This window comes from Chelmon rostratus, chromosome 17, assembly GCF_017976325.1.
Source record: "Chelmon rostratus isolate fCheRos1 chromosome 17, fCheRos1.pri, whole genome shotgun sequence".
NCBI lineage: Eukaryota > Metazoa > Chordata > Actinopteri > Chaetodontiformes > Chaetodontidae > Chelmon > Chelmon rostratus.
In genome coordinates, this window is record NC_055674.1 from 5,927,464 (window position 1) to 5,950,188 (window position 22,725).

Consider the following 22,725-nt stretch of genomic DNA (forward strand, 5'->3'; position numbering starts at 1 on the left):
ACTAACTCTTTGTGATATAAATACAGATTGTGCAGTAACTGACTGTCAGATGTATCAAGCAGATCAAGGCTGAAGTAATTACCTTAGTGAAGCACACATACCTGAGACGGCCTGGAAGACCATGGAAACTTTGTCACTCCCTGGAGATATGCAGCCAAAATTAACAAGAGATTACACACACATTCTGTACTTGGTAGCAAAGTATAGGTATGTGGTTGCTAATGAGCAGGATAAATTGAAATTTCTGTCCTGCAGTATTATCCACTGCCTAAATGGGATAACAAATGTCTTACATCAGCTTCACTGCCCTCCCTCAAGTTGTAGGTGAGGTTGTGGTGGATGTCAGAGCTGAACCGGCTGCCATACTCGGGGTACAGCTCAAGGACCTCCCTCAAAGCCCTAACACTGATGTACTGCAAGTCACAGTAGGTCAGTGCCTTCACGTCTGCATTGGTCTTGATCACCTGGCCATGTTCTGGGAGGTCAGCCCCAATAAGATCACCTTTGCCTGCAGGGATTATTGATTAAACAGAGGGGTTACAACAAGGTGAACAGCTGAAAGACTCAGAATGAAGGGAGAAGATGTGTCGTATTTAGTGCACTCTGACCCAGGATGGCCTGGACCATGCCATCTTTCAGAACCTCCAGGGAACCCGAGCAGACAAAATAGTTGGCTTGTAGAGCATCTCCGTGGCGTATAAGGTATTCCCCTGGTGCACAGAACGAGGTCTTGATGTGCAGGGAGAGGGAGCGCAGGCACCCTCTGCTGGCTCGCTCAAATACAGGCAGCTGCAGGATGTCTTTATTCAGGTGCATGGCAATGTCAGCTCGGAGTTCGTCTGGAAAGTCATGCAGCAGCTAAGAAAGAGGACAGGAAAAAAGAAATGCATCTGCTACAGCGCTTCATGAGCTATAAAATACCCCCACGTCTCTGCTTCTCTTTTTACTTTCTACATAAACACATATTTTGTTCTTCCTGACGCTGCCCACTGATGCTTTTTACACCAACATCCGTTCCAATGAAAAGCAGTGCTTCAAAAACTTCAAAAGCAACAGACTCCATAGTGTCTCTTTCAGAAGGATTTCTCCTTTGATGGCTCTGCTGACATACTGTAGGTGGAGCTCATGTGGTGAATAAAAGTTTGTTCAAGCGTCTGAGGGCTGCTGGTATGATTTGGTCGTGATTTCGAACACTGTAATGTTCTGTATCTATTTCTAAGCTCCATTAGGGGAATACTTTTATTCCAACACTGAATCAAATGGCTCCATGAAATGCGAAAGGGTCACTAGTTGAGTCAAACACACTAAGTTCTTGTCTACACCTCCCACACAGCGAAAGCAGCATGTCAGTAGGACAGCAGCAGCAGCGTGAGTCATCTGTGTCGCACTGCATCTGGTCAGCACTGCTGCATGTAGGCTCTCAGAAGCATTTTGGCAGCACATGTAGCCTGATACACTGCAGCTTTATGCTGATTTTAGCCACTTTAGCTCATAGATGAAATGACTGGTCAGTCCAAACATCAGCTGATGTATGATTGAATCACGGACATTTTCATCAAAAGGTAGTAGAGGTCAAACCAGAATGCATCCAGTCCCATGTGAAAAAATATTAGACTTGTTTACACTTTGTGCTTTCCCTCCCTTCAAGTATACATAAGTGTACTCAAGTAGTCCTTGAGTACCAAGTAAGTATTCTTGAAGTGTTTTTTTCACAAGCTTTAAGTACATCAGCGAAAATCATGATTCATGAGCATTCAAAACACACTTTATTACTATTAAAAACCTGTGTAATTTAGTTCCCTTTTTAAAAGTGGACTTTTTATAGGTAGTTTGAAATACCACTTGAAGTACTGTAGAATTAGTACATTCATTTTCAACACATTTAAGTAGAACTTCATGACATTTAGTTGGAAGTACACTTCTTCAAGGAATATGTCAAACATGCTTTAAATTAAGGACAAAAGTGTACTTGTAATAACTTCTCAACACTGAAATTATATATCTAATGCATGAAAGTGTGCTACTTTTTGACTTGGGGTGCCAGGAAACAAAACTAGTGTGATACTCATATTGCTCTATTTCATGAAAAAAAATCACTTGCTGGTCTTTCAATAGCTTTAAGACTGAAACTTTTAATTCAAGACTTCTGCTTGGAATTAGACATTTTTGATTTTTGAGCTGCTGCTACTTAAGTAGCCTAAATGATTTGAATACTCCCTCCACCGATGCTAAACACAAGACCAGAAGAAAGTACAGATTGTGGTTTTACAGGTTGATGCACTCACATGACACGCCAAGCTGCTCGGTAAAAACAGACACGAGGTGTTAAAACCAGCACATTTTCAGAAACCGGCAGCTTTGTCTGTTACCTTCAACACTGAATTAATTATCTACACATGGTGATGGCGAGGGTGTTAATGAGTATTCTCCCTATTTCAACTCCTACTCGTTTAATTACAGGGATCTTCTCCTAGATCAGTTCTGGCATTGTTACTGAAGTTCTATTTGCAACAAAGTGCCGTCTACTTAAGGAAGTGGAATAAGACTCCAGAGTATTTGAGGTGACCCACATTTTAGGGATGACATTTCTGAATGTAGGATGTAGCTCCCACACAAAATGTATTTTAACTTCATGAGAAAGATCTCTCTGCAGCCCACGCGTTCAGCAAAAACAATTGGGGCTTAAATATTTGGTGAAATGGGCAAATGGCTACCTCACCTATGTGAACACCGCTAATTTGTGATTCCTCACCCACCTCATTGGCATTAATGCCGTTGTTGACTGACCAGGTGGCCTGAAAGTACTCCAGCATCCTCTGCTTCAGCTGCTGAGGTAGCCGATGCACCCGGATGAAGTCCTTGAGATCCTTCATGCGGGTGTGGTAGAGAGAGCGGCGTGAGTACATGCGCTGGATGATGGCTGTTACGTTGCCGAAGACCACTGCGTGCATCAGTGCTGGCGGTGGGACAGGGAGCAACATTGTGATAACGTCAGAACACTTATCGGAATTCTGGGAATTTTCTGCAATCTCCTGCAAACTCACCACCCATGAGCATGATGCAGATGGAGAAGATTTTCTCGGCGTCTGTGTTGGCGCACACGTTGCCAAAACCGACACTGGTGAGACTACTGAGCGTGAAGTAGAGAGAGGCGATATATGCGCTAGGCATGGAGGGTCCACCCGTGGTGCTGTTGATGTACGGGGTCTCCAGACGCTTTCCCAACTCCTGAAGCCAGCCTGGGGGACGAGGTCAGAAGATGGTTGTGTCAGACTAATGTGCGGGTATTGGGTGGCTAATTTTGGAGATGTTTTTTTTTCTTTGTGTCTGCTTCAATGGAAGACCCTTTCTCCTTCGATAGGTGATATAATGGGTATTGGGTGATATAATGTTGAATGATATAATGCATTACTGGTGATATAATGGAATTACTCTGTGACCTACACTTCCTCTGAGAGGGGAGACAAGCTAGAGGTTGAAGTGATGCTGAGGCACTCAAGCATGACAGGCAGTACTGATCCATTGGTGGTGCCACGAGGGACACTGCAAAATGTCTCAGGAAAGCGTAATGAGTGAGGATGAACATTATACTGCCACACACACACACACACACACACACACAAAGTGCTCACCTATGTCCCAGGTAACGGGATCACTGCTTTCTATCTCCTTGCGTCCGATGACGTACCAGACGCAGGCCATCCAGTGAGCCAGCAGAGCAAACACAGACATGAGCAGCGTCAGGACCACAGCGCTGTACTGGGAGTAGCGGTCCAGTTTCTGTAAGAGGCGCAGCAGCCGGAGCAGACGAACCGTCTTCAGCAAGTGCACCAGCGAGGTCTGGACAAGGAGAGCAGAAGAATCCTTTTGTATCACGTGTTTGATAAACTTGTTTTACTATTTCACCTTTTTATATTCAGATTTGTTTGCGTAACTTGCGGCCTATCCTCTTTTCTCTTCCAACCTTGATTCGGTGCTTTTTTTAAAGTCAAAGCGCTCGCTCTGAATTTTTTTGTTTCTATTAGCGAGAAACTTTTTAACCAGGGTCAGTTTCAACAAAACCGAGGCTGCAGTCAGAGGGATGTCTTTGTGTGTCAGCTGAGGCCTGTGGCAAAGTAAGACTAATCCATGAGAAATACGAGTGTTTATCTGGAGGATGGAACTGAAGCGAGGACGCTCGGTGAAGTGGTTGAACGTTAGTGGGATAATCATTTCCAGTCCAATGCTCTGGGGGAATAACACCACCAAAACACTGAGGTTGGTGCACTTAAATACACAGGAAAGTATAAAGCCTGGGGGCGTAGTGTACTTCAGGACATGGATAACAATCATCTTACCACTGTGATGTTGAAAGCGTAGAGAAGGTCGAAGGGCAAAGCTGCGATCAGATCCACGAAGAACCAGGTGGTGCAATAGTGGAGGTAGATGGATCGGGCGTCGTACACTACCTGACCTGACTGACTCACATAGGTGGTCCGAAAATTCAGGATAATATCTGAATCACAAAATAGAAACGTTACATAAAAATAAAAACATTTCACTCGGTTTAGCTCCAGTATATAAACTGGAATAAATGATTAATTTGTAGCTTTCTCGAAAATTAGTATAAATTTTAACACACATAACATATTTCAGCAGATCTTAATATTAGCTGCAGTAGCGATTGAGGATGTGAAAACTGACAAAACAAACATTTTAGAAACTATTCTATGGACGCCAGCAGCAAAATAAAAGGAGCTCGAAGTGATGAGGTCGTGTCAATCGTTTCCAATGATGTACTCTGTGTTTTTTCTTTGAGAAAAACTCTTTCCCTCCACATGGATGATATGAGAACACACTCAACTGCAGGCAGCAATAGCAGCATTAGCAGTGTGTCTTTCTTTCTTCTTTCTTTCTTTCTCAAATGTTTTGATTAATGTAACACATCTCTAACTTTTCACATGCAATGACCTGCTCTTCAAATGTTTATTGCAGAGAGGGCACATGCATTTACTTGAAGCTGGTTCAGGGACATTTAGCATTTACTACTACTTTAAATGCCTTCTTTGAAGCTAAAAATAGGCGGACAGAGCGACAGCATGCACAACCAGGTGAGTTCATTTTGAGCGTGAATGTCACTGTCCCCACACAAACTCATTGAGCGAGAGGAAGTGAGCCTCGCGGCAGATGTGCTATCACACTTCCTTTGCAGGAAAAGTGGGATGAAGTGAGAGAAATCTAATTATGATTCGTAACCTGGGGCAACAGAGACACGCTGAGTGGGCGAGGAAAGGTAGGAGGTTTGGTTGTGTGTTAGCCATTGCCAGGGAAACCGCTGCAGCTGCGCTGGAAAATATATTTGCTCTTAATTTAAACTGAACATTGTTATCTCGTCATAACGCTGCTCAAGATGCTTCAACATGAAGGTCAGCTGGTTTGCAGCATGCAATCTGTGTAGGAGACTTTGCTTTAAAATTATAGTGGTGCAAGCCACCAATTATCTTACAAGAATACAATCGCCGACTATCAGGAGAAAGACCTTTGTTGGCTGAAGTTGCTTGTTGTTGTGCAGCATTTTGTTGCTGTCTCTAATGTCTTTTCTTTTCTGTTTGTACTTGTTTAACAGAACTAAGTTGTAGTTCAAGTTTCTTTTTTTAATCATTGAAAATAAATACTCTTCACCAAGGTTAAGAAACATAAAAAGACATGACTGCAAACATTCTGTGATAACAAAAATGTTTTTAATAAAATACAAACGCATCATACCGAGTATGAACAGCATCTCCACCGCAATGTCGCTGCCAATGGTGCTGCGGCTGACGAGCGAGCGATGGTCACCGCCCTCGTCATGGCCGACAAAGCAGATGTCGTAAGGCACGGCGACCGCCACGTAGAAGGTGGCCAGCAGGATGAGCCAGTCCCACAGGGCCTTGGAGATGCTGTAGTGCAGCAGGATGAAACGGGACTTCTTCACAGCTGCCACCTTGTACTCGGGTAGAGACGGTTTCTGGAACACAGTCTGAAAGACACAAATCACCCAAAAATCCTGCAAGAGTCACAAGGAATTGAACTTGTTGGCATCCTGGTGCTGTGGAGTCGACACAGCTGGAGGGGGGAGGCTCATTTTTATTAACTCACAAATCTGAAAGGCTTGGATTATATCTGCAGCCACCTTGAAGCCTGGTGGGCCTCCAGAGGCAGGGTTGGCATGCAGCAACTAGCTCAGCATGAAACACTGAGGGTAGCCACTAAACCATCTGATAATCACCCATCTTCATCATCATCTTCATAACATTTTGCATACATTTTTTTATAGGCTTGAATAAACAGCGACTTGCTGGTGTTGAACGTTCAACTCGAAGCTCAGCTATCACATTGCCTCGTGGATACCACAAACTGGAGCAAGCTTTAAATCAAATGTTGTCTGTATTTAGATGATATTTTGTTTGGCAAATGACATAAAAGTTTAGCTATTAAGAGAGCAAATGCTTTAATTTTAAGGAAAGCAGCCAAAGATCACTCAGTCATAACCGATGAAGAAATATTGAGATTAAAACTGTACGCATATCAGCAGTTGAATGATCTTTAAGCCAGGGGTTTGCTCTCACCTTGGCCAGTTTCCTGTTGCCCCTCTTGCTGAACAGGTTGGTCATTTGGTGCAGGATAGTCCTCCCCCTCTCTCGAGCTTGGGAAAAGTGCGATCGATTGTTTTTCCTCATGTGGTGAGCGGCTTCTGACATACCTGAGAAATAAATGGAAATGCTCTCTTCGATTACTCCCATATTTTTCTAAATGAATGTGGCAGTGGGACATTTTGAGGATGAGATAGTGCTAACAGCTAGGAAATGCATGTAGCCAGGCCTCACCGTCTGCTTGGCTGTAGCGATGGCTTTTCCCGTACGATTCACTGACGTCTTTGAAGGATAAGAGGAAAAGCACAACCTCACCTTTCTCATTTTTAATTGGCACGATATCCAGGAGGCACCAAAATGGATTTCCTGAGGAAATTAAGAAAGCTATTATTACACTGAGATTACCCAGAAATACAGCCAGACACTTCTTACTGTCTCCTTTTAGGACAGATAGGACGTAAGTTCAAATACAATGTTAAAAAGTGTGTGTTTGGGAGTGCATCTCAACATCCTCACCATTTTTCCGATAGAAGCAGACCTCTCCCTGGTACTCCTGCTGGCCCTCCAGAGCCTTGTCCACCTGCTGGATTACACTCTCGCTGGTCTCAGCTCCGTGGAGGAAGCTGCAGGTGCACGTTTTCTGCATTACCTCTGTCCGAACAAAGCCGGTCAGCTCACAAAACCCGTCAGAGCAGTACACGATGGGGTAGCCGTGACGACCCTGAGCGTTTCCCAGGAGGAAGTTACTGTCTGCAAGGCAAAAGAAGAGGTTGGAGGTAGAGCTACTGTGAGACCTTGAGGATTGGAGGCTGATTGAGCGAGAGGCAATATTTTGTGGTTTTGTGACTGCGCAGCTGTGTCCGAAAGTATAACAATCAGACAAGGCGACCAGGTTTTTTTGGTTGACTCTTATCGTTTCCCTCTTCCTCTACATACTTCTCTCCAGATTTGGTTCATTTGTTGACGCACCAACAGAAAACGACTTCTTTTTGTTTTTTATCTGAGTCATTCTATTTGCTTTCAGCTCAGAGCCCTGAAATAGTCTAGTGTACATCAGAGACAGCTTTGAAGTAAGCTGGTGGAGTGTATGAAGTCTAGGCATGTATGCTGGGACCCAGCTGGCTCCATGGGGGACCGGTGCCTCAGTGCGGTTCTGGCCCTTAATTAGCATGTGGAGCATGTTTTCATCCTGCCACCAGTTGTGCAATGGATTTAGTATTTACTCAGCTAGAGACACACACATGTGCGCAAACACTCACACACACAGTTTCATGTTGCATTAAATCAGAGTGAGCAATGTTTTTCCAAAGATCCATTCATCCATCCATTTTCTGCCGGCTGGGTAGACCAGACATTATTCACCAAAGGAATATTTTCCAGCTCCTTCCGGGGGACCCCAGGGCATTCCTAAGCCTAATGAGATATATCATCTCTCCTGCTGGTTGGATGTGCTCTGGAACACCTCCAAAGGAAGGCATCGATGAGGCATCCTGATCAGACGTTCCCAATGAACCTTAGCTGACTCCTTTTGTGGCAAAGAAGCAGCATCTCTATTATGAACATCCCTCTGGATGTCTAAGCTCTGTACGCTGAGGCTGAGCCCATGCAGTGACCCCACAGAGGAAACTACTGTCACCTTTATTTTCACAAAACTGTGCATGGGAAATTTAATTACTGCTTTCTAATTTTGTAAGAAATTACATTTTTAAAGTTTATATATATACTTATACTATTGAAGTTCTTTAACCCAGTGGCCAGTTTATTTGGTACGCCTGACTAAAATTAACGTCCTGCAATAAATCAGACCTTCATGAGCTTTTTGGAGGATGTATAATTTTGTATTGTTATGTGGTGCTGTTGAATTGTATTGCACCATACTGACGGGTGTGTCTGTCATTTTCTCCATTTATTTCAATGAGTTTGGACAACAAATGACATATTTCAAAATGACCTGAAACCAAGCCCTTTCAAAAAGAGCTTAAACAGAACATGAAGATCTGTTGTTCGACTGCATTAGTTTTAACATTAGATAGGTGTACCTAATAAACTGCCTGTTGCCAGGCAACTGGACAAGACTCCAGGAAGTTACTGTTTTTTTCAAATATATATATATATGTATATATATATATATATACATATATATATTCATATATTTGCCAAGAACCCCAGAAAAATAATATATATAATATACAGATATAAAAACATACGTATATTATGCACACACACACACACACACACACACACACACGCAGAGAGAGAGAGAGAGAGAGAGAGAGAGAGAGAGAGAGAGAGAGAGACTAGATATTTAAATCTAAAGACTGAGATCTAAGGACCTATGATTGGTGTAGTGCCTATTTCTTAAATTATTCACTGTACTTATACTAAACCTTATAATTTCCAGAAAACCATAAATTCACATTATGCTTTTTATAAAAACCTTAAATCATGTAAAGAGATCAAAAACTACTACACATGTGAATGGAACATTGTATATATAAAACATGAACTATGTTTTGTATGTTGGAGAAAAAACTAAAAAAAACTGCTAAAAACGCTTTGGTTTTGAGTTTATTACCAAACTGAGATGTTTCTGGATCATATCTAACAAATACAGGAGCGGCTCATGAAGCCAACAGAGCTCGTCTACAATAAGCTAAGCTAAGTCAGGCAGCTGCTAGCGGTAGCATTAGCTTCACATTTTTACTGACAGTGGTGTCAGTCTCCTCAGGTCTTAATATAAAAACGAAAAAGCATTTTTCCAAAACACTGTAATTCCCTCACAGATAAATTTGCAAGTCAGCCTGCTTTTGTGACACCCTCGTCTTGAAATTTGTTTTAAACACTAACTGGGGAATTAAATCAGTTCAAGTCATGTTGATCGTTGCTTTTAAATTAACATTTAACTTTTCTTTGTATTTAAGTTAAAGGTTTACAGTGAAGACTCACTCCTTATTCCTGCAATACCCAAGAAGTCAGAGGGAGCCAGGAAACAGCTTTCTTTCTAACACAGAAGCATAGTTCAACTAAATGTTTAATATTCACTTATTACATAAGACAAGAGAAAGAATACTTCTTTGTCTGAAGGATGGTTTTATGTCTGAGCAATAATGGCGGACATGAAGATCTTTGTGAAATCAATTTAGACATATATTTGAAGATGAAAGCCATGTTTGAAGAGAAAAAAAAGCACCATCAAACATTGCTGCTAACTGCTGGAACATTGCAGAGTCATATCAGGGGCAGAAAGTGTAGATGGCGAAGCAGAAGAAAATAATCATGAAACTGCAATTCGACGAAGCACTGAAGTTAAACTGAAACATGCTGTATGTCTCTTTTGTAATGAAACAGTAAAAACAAAAGTAGCCTGTAATCCTTCGCTTCTTAGCTGCAGAATGATTTGTAGAAATAAATGATCTGAGGTCATGCACGCCACTGTTATTCTAAAGAGTACAACAGCAAAATCTCACCATTATTCACTGCTTTCCCTCGTCCCCACACTATCCTAAATATCCCTTCAATACTTAGACAGAAAGAGTCCACTGGATGACGTCTTCTTTCATTTATTCTTTCTGTTGCTCTCTGAATGCAGCTTAAATTTCAAACGAGCGTCTCTGCTCGGCCATGCTGCAAAAAAAATATAACGATGACATAGCTGCAAAGACAACACTGAACACCTGCACTGCAGCCAGTTTTAATGAGAGGGATGCTTTGTCTAAATCTAGGAAAGTGAGCACAGGCTGATAAAAGCACAGTTTATTCAGACGCATGCAGTTCTGGATTCAGATTTTATGAGACTTTTTAAATTGAAAAATAATTACCAAGCGAGAGGGGGTGTTAACAATTGTTTGTTCCAGAGGAAATGACAGTCGGTTAATGATGTGTGAATATTTTCTACCTGACAAGTGTGCAGTTAATCTCACAATTGACTTTCCAGGCTTGTGTTGCCATGGCAATTTGTATAGAAAAAAAAATCATATGGCAATCCCGTAATCTGCATCTATGGGGTTACAGAGACATTGCCCTCTGCAAAACAGATGTAGTCAATAAAGGATCTGCAGTGTGAGCCTCATTCTGATTGGTATGCAGAGCATTTAACAGATCTCAATGAATCTTTTGGCTGAAGTAGTGTTAAGCAGAGATAAAATGCTCCTCAGCTAAACCTGAAGCCAGTTGTGCCCCTGCAGATTTCCTCCAATGACCCGATCACCTACAATTATTAGTTTTATTAGTTTTTTTCTTCATAATCAGAGGTATGTGTTGGTCGTATCTCTTGCCACCAGTCGCTAGAAGCTCTGGAATCAGCCCCATTCACTTTCATCCATGTCTCTCCTCTCCCTCAGCCTGTTTCTTTTAATGGCTTCATGTTATTCGAGTGAATGGCTCACAATGAGAGACATCAAAGCATGACTGGTCAAAGAATCGGGCATCTGTGAAACTTGCTCCCAGTGATTTCTTCAGCAAAAGCCCACATCGATGCTTCGATAGAAAGTATAGATAGTATAGGTGAATCTAGCTTTACTGTCTTCTTCTGTTCCTCTTAGCAGGTAGCAGTTAGCACGTAACATTAGCTAAATGGAACCGGAACTGTATTGTCTTCTTCTGTTCTTCTTAGCGCTTAGCATTAGCATTAGCAATAGTTAAATGGTAGCATCGGTACTGGCCACTACCTGGAGTATCTCTGGGTCAGTTGAACGTGGCGGTGCTGTTTGGATTGTGTAGGAGCAGTGTGAACTGGCACTAGGGGGGGTGACTCTGGGACGCCGGAGTTCACTGCCTAACCTCCTGGAGGTGTAGTGGGACTAAGTAGGCAAAACACTGTTGAAGGGAGGTTTCCACCTGATGACCCCCAGAGACGTGTTAGGAATCACTGCTCTTTGGCAGGTATAGAGGCAGATTAGAGCTCCAAGGTTCTTCACTGAGAATGAATCCTCTTTTTGAGCACAAGTATCTTGTGTTTAAATTAACTCAGCGCACGTTACAACAGTTTTTTCATTTTAGATTTTTACCATTTAGAGCTCCAGTTGTGGGCATTTGCCTAATGCATTTGCTTGCTTCCAGTTAAGATGCACTAACTCATGATTGTTATCACTTATTTTCCATGGCAGCACTCATGAGGAGGAGAAAAATGCAATTCCAGCACCTGTTCAGACCATTAGCAGAAGAGACTGTTGACAAGGAGGGATTCATTATTTTAAAAGAAAAAGCTTTCTACGCTGGTACTGTACTATTAAATCACTGAAATAATTAAAAATCTACATCCCTGATACTATGATACTTGACCCAAAAGCCCACAAAGCACAATTATTATACTAGAGATCATAAATGTTAGTCTAAAGTCTTTCAGTACATCATGTAATTTTCTCTGCTTTCAAAGAGGATGGCTGAACAAGCCCTTTCATGACATTTGATGGGCTCTCTAATTAATGTCCCTGCTCACACATCAGGGCCAGGTGAATACAACCTCCATTCCCCTGAGCTGCGCTTCAGTTGGCATTCAATCATTCCGTGGATGGTTGTGTTATAGAGCATTCTTTGCATAGAGATATGAGTTAAAATTTGCCCTTCAGCTCCGCAGTTATCCCCTCGTCTTCAAAGAGACTTTCAACTCAACAGAGAGAGATTCAGGGCATTTCTTAGACTGAATAGCGTTCTGTTCTGAAGCCGTCCCTAGCCGTCTATTTGGTCAAGCCGCACAGTTGCACATCTGATACAGTAATGTGGCAGCTTAGACACATAGAAAATGTCTCCTGCGCCGATGTCTGTATGTGCAAGTTTATGTGTGTGCACGTCGTGCAGAAAGCAAGGGCAAGGCAACATGAGGGACTAATGGAGGATTTGTGTGTGTGTGCATGTGTGTAATGGGGAGATGCTGACAAGGATAGTGTTATCACACTGAATTTGTGAATTCGATAAGTTGTAAAGGACATGGACAGTCTGACCCGTAAACACTCTCTCACACCTTTCATGGAAAGAGCCGTCCTGTGTCTGCTGATGACTTTCTACTCTGCACTGATTCTGAGACACGGTGCATGCTAACACACTTGGACTGGTAGGGCAGGAACAAAACAAAAACATGAACAGTCATTATCATATAAGCATGAAGATAAACAACCACTGTCTGACCGTTAGGCTCTATTTTAAATTATGCAACAGCACAGACCAGCATAGTTCATGCGTGCTATGGTGTATGATACAGGGTTGGTGTGTGAGTGTGCATCCAAGTGCTATATTATATATATACTGTATATAGGTGCAGCTTGCTTTGTGCAAAAAGGTTCTGTGGAGTGAAACACTGTATAAACAAGGAGACTCCAAATAGGAAAATAATGTTGCTGTCTGGGAGATTCAGACATGAGTGGAAGCAATTTGTATTTGATGTGTTCTTTTAAAGTTGAAATGACATTTGTGGAGGTACTGAAAGTCCGTCATGCTATGTTTTTGATGGACAATGTTGCACATTTTTATTTTTAATGCAATATCTGTAAAAAAATATTGTATTTTGTAAGCAAAGCTTTGTTTCTTAGGATCTAAATTTTTTTGTGGTTGCAGATTCTTTGATTAGTTTTTAATCATAGTATTTAGTATAATAGCTTGTGAAATGGCATAATTATGAGATGAGTGACACTGTGCTGAAACAGATTTGTGCTTATTGAGACAATTGTTTTAAGCAGCAACAAATAGCCGGTTTTCAGAAGTTTAATGTTGAGGAAGGACACGAGAGAAAGTGTTTGATAAGGTGTTATTTCTTCTGTTGATTTTAAATTAGAGGAGCATGAGCTCTGCAGTCTTCAGTATGCCTGTTCAAAATTAGCAACATTCCTTTGTTGGTTTCTTTTAGAGAAAGACCTTGACTGAAAAACTACCTGAATCTCAATGAAACATCATAATAAGCAGCACTGTGGCCCAACAAGTGGCGCTTCAGTTCCAATAGATCATAATGGACTGTGCTGTCCGTCTCCATGTCTAGCTCTGGTTCACTGTCACAACTCGCAGTCTTATAATTGGATCTCACTACTGTCAGACACATTTGTCGACAGCAGTGTTTTTCAGTGCCAGTCACAATCCTAAAGTGGGTTACAAAAATGCCAAAGGCTAAAATCCTAAAAGCTACAGTAGGCTTCACTGGCAGAGTCGCAGCTTCAAAAGTGCAGCAAATTCATTTGTAGCCGTCACCAATTGAATTGAATAATTTGTCTTGTAATGTATCTCTGGAGAAAAAGTTTAGAACACACTGACTACACTATTATGGTGACATAATATACCCAAAGAACCGGCACAGGCAACAAGTCGAAAGACATACAAGCAAATTGCATTTAAACTGCAAGCTCACACAGAATGCTGCCCATTGGCATATGCAAGGCAGTAATTTATTACCTTGCCAGTCATAAAACAACACTTTAGACAACTGTAGAGTACATTATTATATTATATTGCTCAAAATATACTTACGAGTGCCATCAAAGTGGTTTGCAATGGTGTCCAGGAAGGTGTTTTGTGGAGCAAGGAGGCCCTTCATCACAGGCATCTTGTACTGGATTAAAAGAAGGCTGCAGACTCTCAGACAACACTTTGCATCAGTTCATCACCATTCCCCAAAGAGGACCTGAAAGAGAGCCCCGGCGCCTCTCCTTTGCCCTCCTGCACGATGTTCTGATTGTTTCTGTTCTACGTTGTTGAGACGAAACCACTAACTTGCATCAAGCAGAAATCTAATTTCTTCTTCGGAGGTGAGCTCAGAGGTGCTGTAGTCAGAAGCTTTCAGGTTCAGCTGCGCATCCCCCTGCTCTCAGCACCACTCCAGTATCACAGCGAAGCCTCAGCTTCTCTTCAGTCAGTCGAACTCCACTCACCATGGTTCCTGCCATCTCCGAGTTCCCTGCCTCTCTCTCTCCCTCTCTCCCTCCCTCTGTCTCTCACACAAAAGCCTGAACCATCCCCCTTCCTGCATCCTGTGTATTTATTAGTTACCTCTCTCACCTTCTCTTTCTTTCTCATACAAATCCTGCATCCTCCTACTTCTCACTCCAAAGACAAGTTAATAGAAATCACTTCCTTCCTCTAACTTGTCTGCCTTTCTCTCTCTACCTCTGCATCTTCTCTGAAACTCCTTTTAGGGAGGTACAAGTTGCTGTTCTGTTGCTATGGCTGCTCGCTTCATATTGTTGATCGTTAATGTGTTGCATACAGGGAGCACCACAGACAGTATTGTGAAACATGAAAAGAGAGCATCACCCCGAGTTGGTTGCTGTGGAAACTCTTTTTTTTTTTTTTTTTTTTTGAATATTTGGGTGTCTGTGTCAAGACTTCTTCTGCTGTTCTGTGGATGTACAGAAGTCAGAGGTCAGGTTGAATAAAGCACCTGGTGATGATTCACTGGCTGTTTGACGACAGTACTTCCACTGCTACGCTTCATGTCATCAGCAGCTTGAAGGAACTATCTGCCGTGTGTCTGTATCACCATATGTGTGTCACATTTCTTTGCCACTATATATAAACAAACTCCCAATTATCACTCTCCTCCTCCATATAGGAGTGCAAAGCTGTTGTGCACCATCACACACCCACTGAGAGCTGACATTTCATTAATGCATAGGTTATGAAAATCTGTTCCATGAAAAGGTGGGGGGAAAAACACAGCCAATTAAAATCAATGTTAGTTTTAAAATTAATGCTATATCAGGTTGGTTTGGTTTCCAAATAGATTGATTTAAAGATTTAAAGTACATTGAAAGCCAACATGAGCAGTAATCTAACGGCTGTACTCATGTGACAATGGCAGATTCAGCTTGAGATGTATGCTACAACATGTTGCTGAGCGGCACTCTGCAGCTTCAGTGCTTCAGAACTGAATATCCTGTCAGAAAGCAGTCTAAAACAAAATGTGGTTCCCCTTAATTATTCACTGCAATTACAATTAGCATTGTGGAAGAATGTAAACCGATTTCTGCTTTCACAGGGATGGCATGAAGGTGCAGGAAAGACAATTCTAAGAAATGCCCCCAAAAGTGACAAAGAAATGTGTGCATCATGTAGCCTATATTGTATGTGTTATCTGTAGGATAAGACTCCTAATAAAGTAATTAGGCAAACAACAGCATCTCTGTCTGGACACTGAGCATCTCAAGAATGTTTCCACAGCAGCTACAGTAAGCCCAGCTTCTCAGTCATTTTTTATCATGCTTAATTGTTGATTTTTACCTTCGATTGTGGGCAGAAAACCCAAGTGGAATATCATTCAGCTTCATAAAGCATCCCCTTGGCTAAAACACACTGTGCACAAGCAGAGGCCAGTGTTATATAAGTAGATTCAATGAGGGGTGGGAGCTTGGGTCTAAACAGCATGCAAATGGCAAAGAAGAAAAACAAACCTTATTTTAAATACAGAGAAGCCAGAGGAAAACAGAAGTGATAGAAACTTAGAATTTTTTTTAAAGATAATTATTACTTGGGTGAAAATCAGATTATTTGAGGGAGGAAACGTGGATGAAAAATCCTTCCAGTATGAACGATGACATTCTAGCTGCAATGTTCATGCATTAAAAAGTGCAAAGTTTTGAACCACCAATATTGTTCTTTGAAGGCTTTAACAAAAATCGCTCTTTATATTGAACAGCAAGTGCACAAATACTAAAACCCAAAAGAGAAGAGAGAAAAAAAAACAGGAATGATGGAAGAACAATTTTAAATTTATTTTTTCTATTGGATAGGACATTGCCTCCATCACTACCTTTCTCACTGTTTATCATATTAGCGCCATCTTGTGGCCCTCTTTAGTCCTGCTTTGTAATGGGCTCGTAGGTGTGAGCTGAGGTGCTGGGCTTTGATTCAGTACAATGATTCAGTCAGTCCACTCCAAAGTAACTGGAGTGGATTGTGTTTACTTTGAACCCTCCCCTTCACTTCATATTCATAGCAAAAATCCGAACTCCACCAGTTTGAAATCTAACGTGTTAATGGAACAGCAATTTTACATGGCCCAAATTGCACATTAGGAGAGGAACATATAACTAATGGTGCTCTCTGTTTACCCTGCTGTTTCCATTTTCTCTTTATTTATTGAGAGATAATGTTTAATCAAGCCATAAAGATCCATGCCTACCTGACCTTTAGCTTCCACCAAAGCTTCAAATTAATGAAGTGGGAAATAAAGGCCTGGTACAGAGACATGATAGCTGTTTGCATATGGTAAAAAGCACCATTATGGTCCATGGTGTTCATAAAAGGCATTTTTGGATGGAGCTATTTTGATGCAGTGATTCAGTCTTTTTTTCAGCAAATCTCACAATAATAAAATGAAAGTAGAAGGGCACTCAGAGAGCGCAGGCCTCTGCAAATTGTCGTATTATTATTAGCATGACATGTGTCTATGTTTCCATAGCCACACCTCAGTTTGAGAGAACAAAAAAAGTGATTTTACATTTGTACCCACTGCCCCATGAAACCACTGTCCCCACATGCTGCAATGACTGCTTTCTGTGTCGCACCTGAACTGTACTGCCATCTGCTGGATTTAAAGATGTGGCATTTATTCCATGAAATGCTTCGACTCACAGCTTTAACAAATTGAAAAATGGTTTGTGTTTCTACCCCATGACTCTGATTTTCCGTAATCCTGCTGACAAACCAAACCAAAAACATCACCCCCTTGGCGCAGGTAGTAAATTATAAATGTGAGGCAAGAAGCAACTAAAGTCTCTTCTTTGCTCTCACAGAAATTCTTGTTCATGTAAGATTTTCTTGTAGTTTTGATTAGATTTGCGAGAAAACTCTTTTGCACCAATGATGTTTTATTAACACAGCACTGAGCGGATACGTACTGCTTGAAATTGTTTGAATCACAGCTTTTTTGTGAGGTGGATAGGATTTATATAGGATATAATTGAAGCAAGGAACACGATTTTAGGTTTGAAGTTAATGCAACAACATGTCAAATGGATTTTACTTATAATATAATAATAATATAATATAATAAAACTGTAAGAAATATTTAGTTGTAATTGCAGGAAACACACCCAAGAATGATTAAAGGCATGTTATCAACTTTATACTTTTTTTATTACCTCACAAGGCCTTTTACATGTATGTACAATATTACATGTGCACTCCATATCACATTCAAAAAGGCACAGCTCAAAGAAAAACTTGTGTAATAACATTCACTAAATATGTGTGATTTTCTTTACCTAGAGTCCCAGTATGGTTATACCATGAGGTATTTAGCCTCAAACAGGCAGGGGTGTTGTGTTGCTAGATCCTGACTGAGCCATCCAGTCCATGTACTGCTCTCCTGCCTTCTCCTCAGTCCTCTTCCCCATAGTCAGGATCCCAGCCGCTTGGTTCCTGGAGCCGTGGAGGAGCTGGTGGAGTCGGCTCTGCAGGCGATCGTCATATTCTTTACGTTTACCCAGGGTGAGGATGCCAGCGGCCGCATCTCCTGTGAGCGGCCCTCCCGAGGTGCCTGTGCCGGAGCGACAGAGCAACACATAGAGGCGGCAGGAGCGAGATGGTCGTCTGCAGCACTCAGACACGCTGTGAGCATCACAGGCCAGCTGAGACAGCAGCAACATCAAAACCAGCAGCGGGACTTTCTGCTGGGCAAAAGAAATGAGTTTACATGGACACAGAATATGATCTGTAGGCCTAAAAACAACAGCAACTTTTTATCTTTGATATGCAACACAGAGCTTAATATGTTTAATGTTCACTGAAGGAATATGAATCACTGAATTTCCAATAACATCTTTATTTCACATATACATGATAAATCCTTAATCTCTGGTCAAAGTGGTATTACGTAAACAAAATCATCCCAATATAATAGAATGCATTTAATTTTGTAAAGTTCATATTAAACAAATGTGCAGCCGTATGATTACATGGGTATAGTCATGGCTGAGCTATTACCTAAATCCTAAACAAATTATTATTTTTAGTGTTATTCAAACAGAGAGAAGAACAAAGAGGCACAAACAGAATAGCCGAAACTAATTTTTTACTCTCGTCCTTGAGTTAGGTAAAATACCAGTGGTGGAACAATTACTAACTAAAACTTAAGATAAAGTAACAACACCACAGTGTAGAAATGCTCTGATACAAGTAAAAAAAACTACAAGTTCAAAATGTACTTACTGTACCAAAAGTTAAAAGACTCATTATGCAGAACGATCTATATTAAACAACGTCATATGACTGGATTAAAACATGGATGCATTAATGTTTGTATCACTTTAATGTTGCAGTGGGACTGATTTGAAGTACTTTATGCACTGCCGCATAGTTTAATCTGTAATAATACATAAAAAAATACTTTTTTAATTAGTTTTTTTTTTTTAATAATCTGACTCTGCAAGTAAAGTTTTAAAAAATATAGCAGAGTAAAAAACACAATTTCTGCCCCTGGATCACAGAGTGGAGTAAAAGTATAAAACAATACGAAGAGGAAAGAGATTCCCAAAATTGAACTTTAGTACTTGAGCAAATGGACTTACTTTCATTCCACCACTACAAAATACTCTGTGAAGACATTAACTACCAGTGATTACACGCCTGATGGCCCCAGAAAATGTTTCAACATTGTAAATTGTCCCAATTATGGTACATATAGGTCCCCTGAAGAGAGAAAAATCTGTCCAAAACAAGTTTTGTAGGAAAGGACGTCATACAGTTCCCATAACTGCAACCCAAGTACATTAACAGACATAAACTTAAAATCGAACTGAAGCCGTCTTACCCTGTTAGATGTGTCCACTCCGGCACGTTTCTGGAAGCTGTTGGGGACCCACGTCATCTTCTGCCTTGTGTGCAGGGGAGTCATCTGATGTTCTTGTCTCTCCAGGGGAAGAAATGTCTTTTATATTGTTCTGTGATGTCCACGCCAACGGACGTCATTCAGGCCAACGGGCAAACATGACACAACACCACTAATTCCCTTGTTCTTTCCTTGCTCATTTGAAGGGTTGACGCCAGGCTTGCTGCCGTTCATTAGTCTCCAGTGGCAGATCATCTCCTAGGCACTTCTCTGGACCTTTGATGAACTGCAGGTATTTCTTTGTGGCCGCACGCCAGAGGTTTACGAAGACATACCACTGTAATGAGTGGTGAGTGCCAGAAGTTAATTAGCTTTTGTGTCCTATGAGTTTTAAAATATAAATACAGAATTAGACCAGATGTCCTTTCTCAGTTCTAATGAAAAGCTCATTCAAAAGTCATGCTAATGAGGTTCTATGGGCTTTATTCTCTCGTACAAAAGGTGCCATGCTGACACCCAAACAAGTTTTGTGCATTTTGTTGCTCCTACATAACACCAATCACCAGTGTTGATGAATCTATGGCTGCACAGCTGCAAAGGTCCCAAAATTTTAAGTTGGATTCTTTTAATTGGAAAAAAACAGAGAGCTTATAATATATATCTTTTGGGAGGTGGATGAGTGTCAGCTTCATCGCTGGTCCCACAGGATCTGCTTTACAAAGCGCAGAACACAGGCACTCTCATACTCCAGCAAAAAATCATTTGAAAGCAATTATTGACTCTCAGATTGTTGTTTTTCATCCTTTCATGCTCACAGCCATTTACTTAATATCTGTTGCCATCTTATGGACAACAGGGAGCATTGTTTTAAACAGACAAACTCATACGTGATGTAACAACCGGCCTACTTCTTGTTCGTTAGAACAAGAGGAATAACAGTGCATCTAAAGTAATCAATAAAGCTTTTGAAAGGCTTTATTGATTGCTTGAGATTCACGGTGAGAGAGCTAGTGATGTCTGTTCGAATGCAGTCAGAGGCATCGCTTCACACGTCACGCGTCATTTGGAAAATACATCTGCATGCACTCCTGTTTGAAAGTAAGAGAAATGAACGCGAGGAGGCGGGATAAACAATGAAGCCAGTTTTAATGGGCCACTTAAAGGAGCTTTTACAGAATCCACACTCACTTTGCAGTGAAACACATGTCAGGTTATTGTTTGACCCCCGTGCTGTGGCGCTAACCCGTGATCCCTCGTTCCAGTCCCACATGCACTGGTTGTCCTGATCTGCACCACAGAACAACAGGTGTCAAATCACTGTATATGTGGAAGTAATGTTAAAAAAGAATCAGAATATCAATAGAACTAACAACAGTTATTATAATATCAATCATTAATGTCTGTGTCTGCAAGAATTATTATAGCAATATATGTTCCTTTCATACATTTTACATACAGTTTACATCTATGTTCACTTTATTTTGTGTGTTTTTTTTTGTTTTTTTTTGACAGCAGTACCATGTTCCTGTTGACCTTTGACCTCTAACAGGAAGGGTCAAATATTCCAGTTGTGATTGGCTGGTGAGCTCCGCCACTTACAGAGGTGGGCTAGCTCCACCCTGGGGACCAAAACACCAACTCACGTAACGTCAAACACAGCCCCTGGGGAGGAGACGAGGAGACCCTGTGGGGAGAGTTCAGGAATGCTGCAGAACTGAAATCCTACGGAATGAAAGTGGAGACGTGGCTCCGTGGAGGTTGACAACAGCAAAGGGATGCAAGAAGAGCACGTGTGTGACTGAAGACATGAACAGCTGCAGTTTGTGTTTCTATTCTAGCTCCACAGCTCCCTGCTTTGTGCCGAAACGCTCATCTGTGACTCCTACTTTGTGCACTCGCAAACGAAAATGGCATCCACTTCACTGAGAGGAGTGGGGGTTTGCGCTCAGCTTCGTGTCTAAGATGGAGGAGGAGGAGTGTGAGCATGAAGAAATAAAAGCTCAAAGACATGCCGAGGAATCTCTGGAAATGAAAAGGCAAATATGTGGCAGAAAATGCCAATGTGAGGTAAAGCCTGTACCCACAGAGCTAGTGGAGGGGCGTGTAAGTAGCCCTGCCCAGAGAGAGACGAATTTAAACTCACTGATCCAACAACTGAACGAATTCCTACGCAGGAACGCAGGAGTTTGTTACCTGCTGTTACCAAATTTTGTCTTTTCACGAGAGAGAAGGCAGAGGAGAAGATTATCTTCAAAATCCAAATTGTTCCAGTTTTTTCATCCTCTTTCGAAATGTGCGAATGAAGTGTGAGGTCTCTCTTTCTTCTCTCCTTCAGCCATCTGACCAACCCCCTCTCAGACTTGCGTCTCACTTCTTACACGACGAGCCTTCCTCACCATCATCATCTCTTTAACCCTCTCCGCCGCTTCCTCCATCTCCCTTTCATTACTGGCCTCCTGCTTCTCTTCTACACCCTTCTGCTTCTCCGTCTCTATCTCGCCCTCTCTGTCTCTCTTTGGGTAGGGTTCTCTGTGGGCACAGGCCGCGGGTCAGCAGGATCCCGCAGGATCCTCGCTGACCAGCTCTTTCTCAGGGATGGCGTCCAGAGGCCCCGCTGCCCTCTGCTGCTGGCTCTGGAACGGAAACTGGTGCTGGGGTAGGGGCGGGGGTTGAGGATAGGCCGGTGGTTTTGAAACAGTTTGAACCAGAGGGAGAGCTGGCAGCTGGGGATGGTGCTGGGGAAGGGGATGGAGATAAGCCTGCGGTGCGATCTGGGATTGGAGCTGAGTTTGGGAGTGGTACAGCGGCGGGGGCTGTGGGTGGGCCTTGGCCTGAGGCTGTTGCTGTATCTGGACCTGCTGTGGCTGGTGGTGAGGATGATGCTGGAGCTGGGGGGATGCTGCTCCGTTCTTGCTGAGACCACAGGACTGAGCTGCGCAGTGGATCTGACGCAGAGTGTCCAGTGCCTCGCTCTTAGCGTGCTTCAGCAGGTCTGCCTGGCCCTGAGGTTGAGACAGAGAGAGAGACACATCGGATTGTAAGACAACAAAAATCGCAGGAAATATCTACATCTATGAGATTTTAATCTAAAAAGCACCCTTTACCTTGTTAAACAAAGATGAAAAAAGGGGAACAAATCGGGTAAAGGTGGCAAAAGATTTTTTTTTTCCAACATGCACTAACCAATACTATGCTGAAGGGGGCAGTATAAAGCCACTGAATGAAGGCCTTTGGTTGCCTGCCAGGCCTTCGTCCTGCTCCTCTGAGCTGGAGAATAGTGCTGTCATATGGTGATAATGTTATACTACATTTCTGCTCTTTATTTGGGAGCACCCCAGAGCTGAAACCCTGCCATATGTGGAGGAA

General features: G+C 42.0%; 3 protein-coding genes across 3 annotated transcripts in view; all 3 read right to left on the reverse strand.

Moving 5' to 3' along the window:
• Positions 1–14,136, reverse strand: part of kcnh4a (potassium voltage-gated channel, subfamily H (eag-related), member 4a) — a 30,634-nt gene extending 16,498 nt beyond the window's left edge. The window contains exons 1-12 of the mRNA XM_041956843.1: positions 14,061–14,136; positions 7,128–7,361; positions 6,846–6,977; positions 6,588–6,721; positions 5,746–5,998; positions 4,338–4,495; positions 3,633–3,840; positions 3,045–3,239; positions 2,757–2,956; positions 609–858; positions 294–508; positions 102–140 (exon numbers count right to left, since the gene is read on the reverse strand). Of these exons, the coding sequence (XP_041812777.1) occupies positions 102–140; positions 294–508; positions 609–858; positions 2,757–2,956; positions 3,045–3,239; positions 3,633–3,840; positions 4,338–4,495; positions 5,746–5,998; positions 6,588–6,721; positions 6,846–6,977; positions 7,128–7,361; positions 14,061–14,136 (2,094 nt within the window). The remainder of the gene's footprint in view (positions 1–101; positions 141–293; positions 509–608; positions 859–2,756; positions 2,957–3,044; positions 3,240–3,632; positions 3,841–4,337; positions 4,496–5,745; positions 5,999–6,587; positions 6,722–6,845; positions 6,978–7,127; positions 7,362–14,060) is intronic.
• A 3,697-nt stretch (positions 14,137–17,833) lies between these two features.
• hcrt (hypocretin (orexin) neuropeptide precursor) lies at positions 17,834–19,425 on the reverse strand. Its single transcript, XM_041957679.1, has 2 exons — positions 19,342–19,425; positions 17,834–18,199 (listed from the first exon to the last, which is right to left on the reverse strand). The coding sequence occupies exons 1-2, from the start codon at positions 19,423–19,425 to the stop codon at positions 17,834–17,836; spliced, it is 450 nt and encodes a 149-aa protein (XP_041813613.1).
• A 1,061-nt stretch (positions 19,426–20,486) lies between these two features.
• si:ch211-210g13.5 (inactive phospholipase C-like protein 2) overlaps positions 20,487–22,725 on the reverse strand; it is a 64,451-nt gene continuing 62,212 nt past the window's right edge. The window contains exon 6 of the mRNA XM_041957697.1: positions 20,487–22,361. Coding sequence (XP_041813631.1) covers positions 21,909–22,361 — 453 coding nt within the window. The 3' untranslated portion in view covers positions 20,487–21,908. The remainder of the gene's footprint in view (positions 22,362–22,725) is intronic.

Coding starts and splice junctions, on each gene's coding strand:
- hcrt (XM_041957679.1), bottom strand. CDS start 19,425: ATGACTCCCCTGCACACAAGGCAGAAGATGACGTGGGTCCCCAACAGC. Junction 18,200..19,341: donor GAGTGGACACATCTAACAGG/GTAAGACGGCTT, acceptor TTTGCCCAGCAG/AAAGTCCCGCTGCTGGTTTT.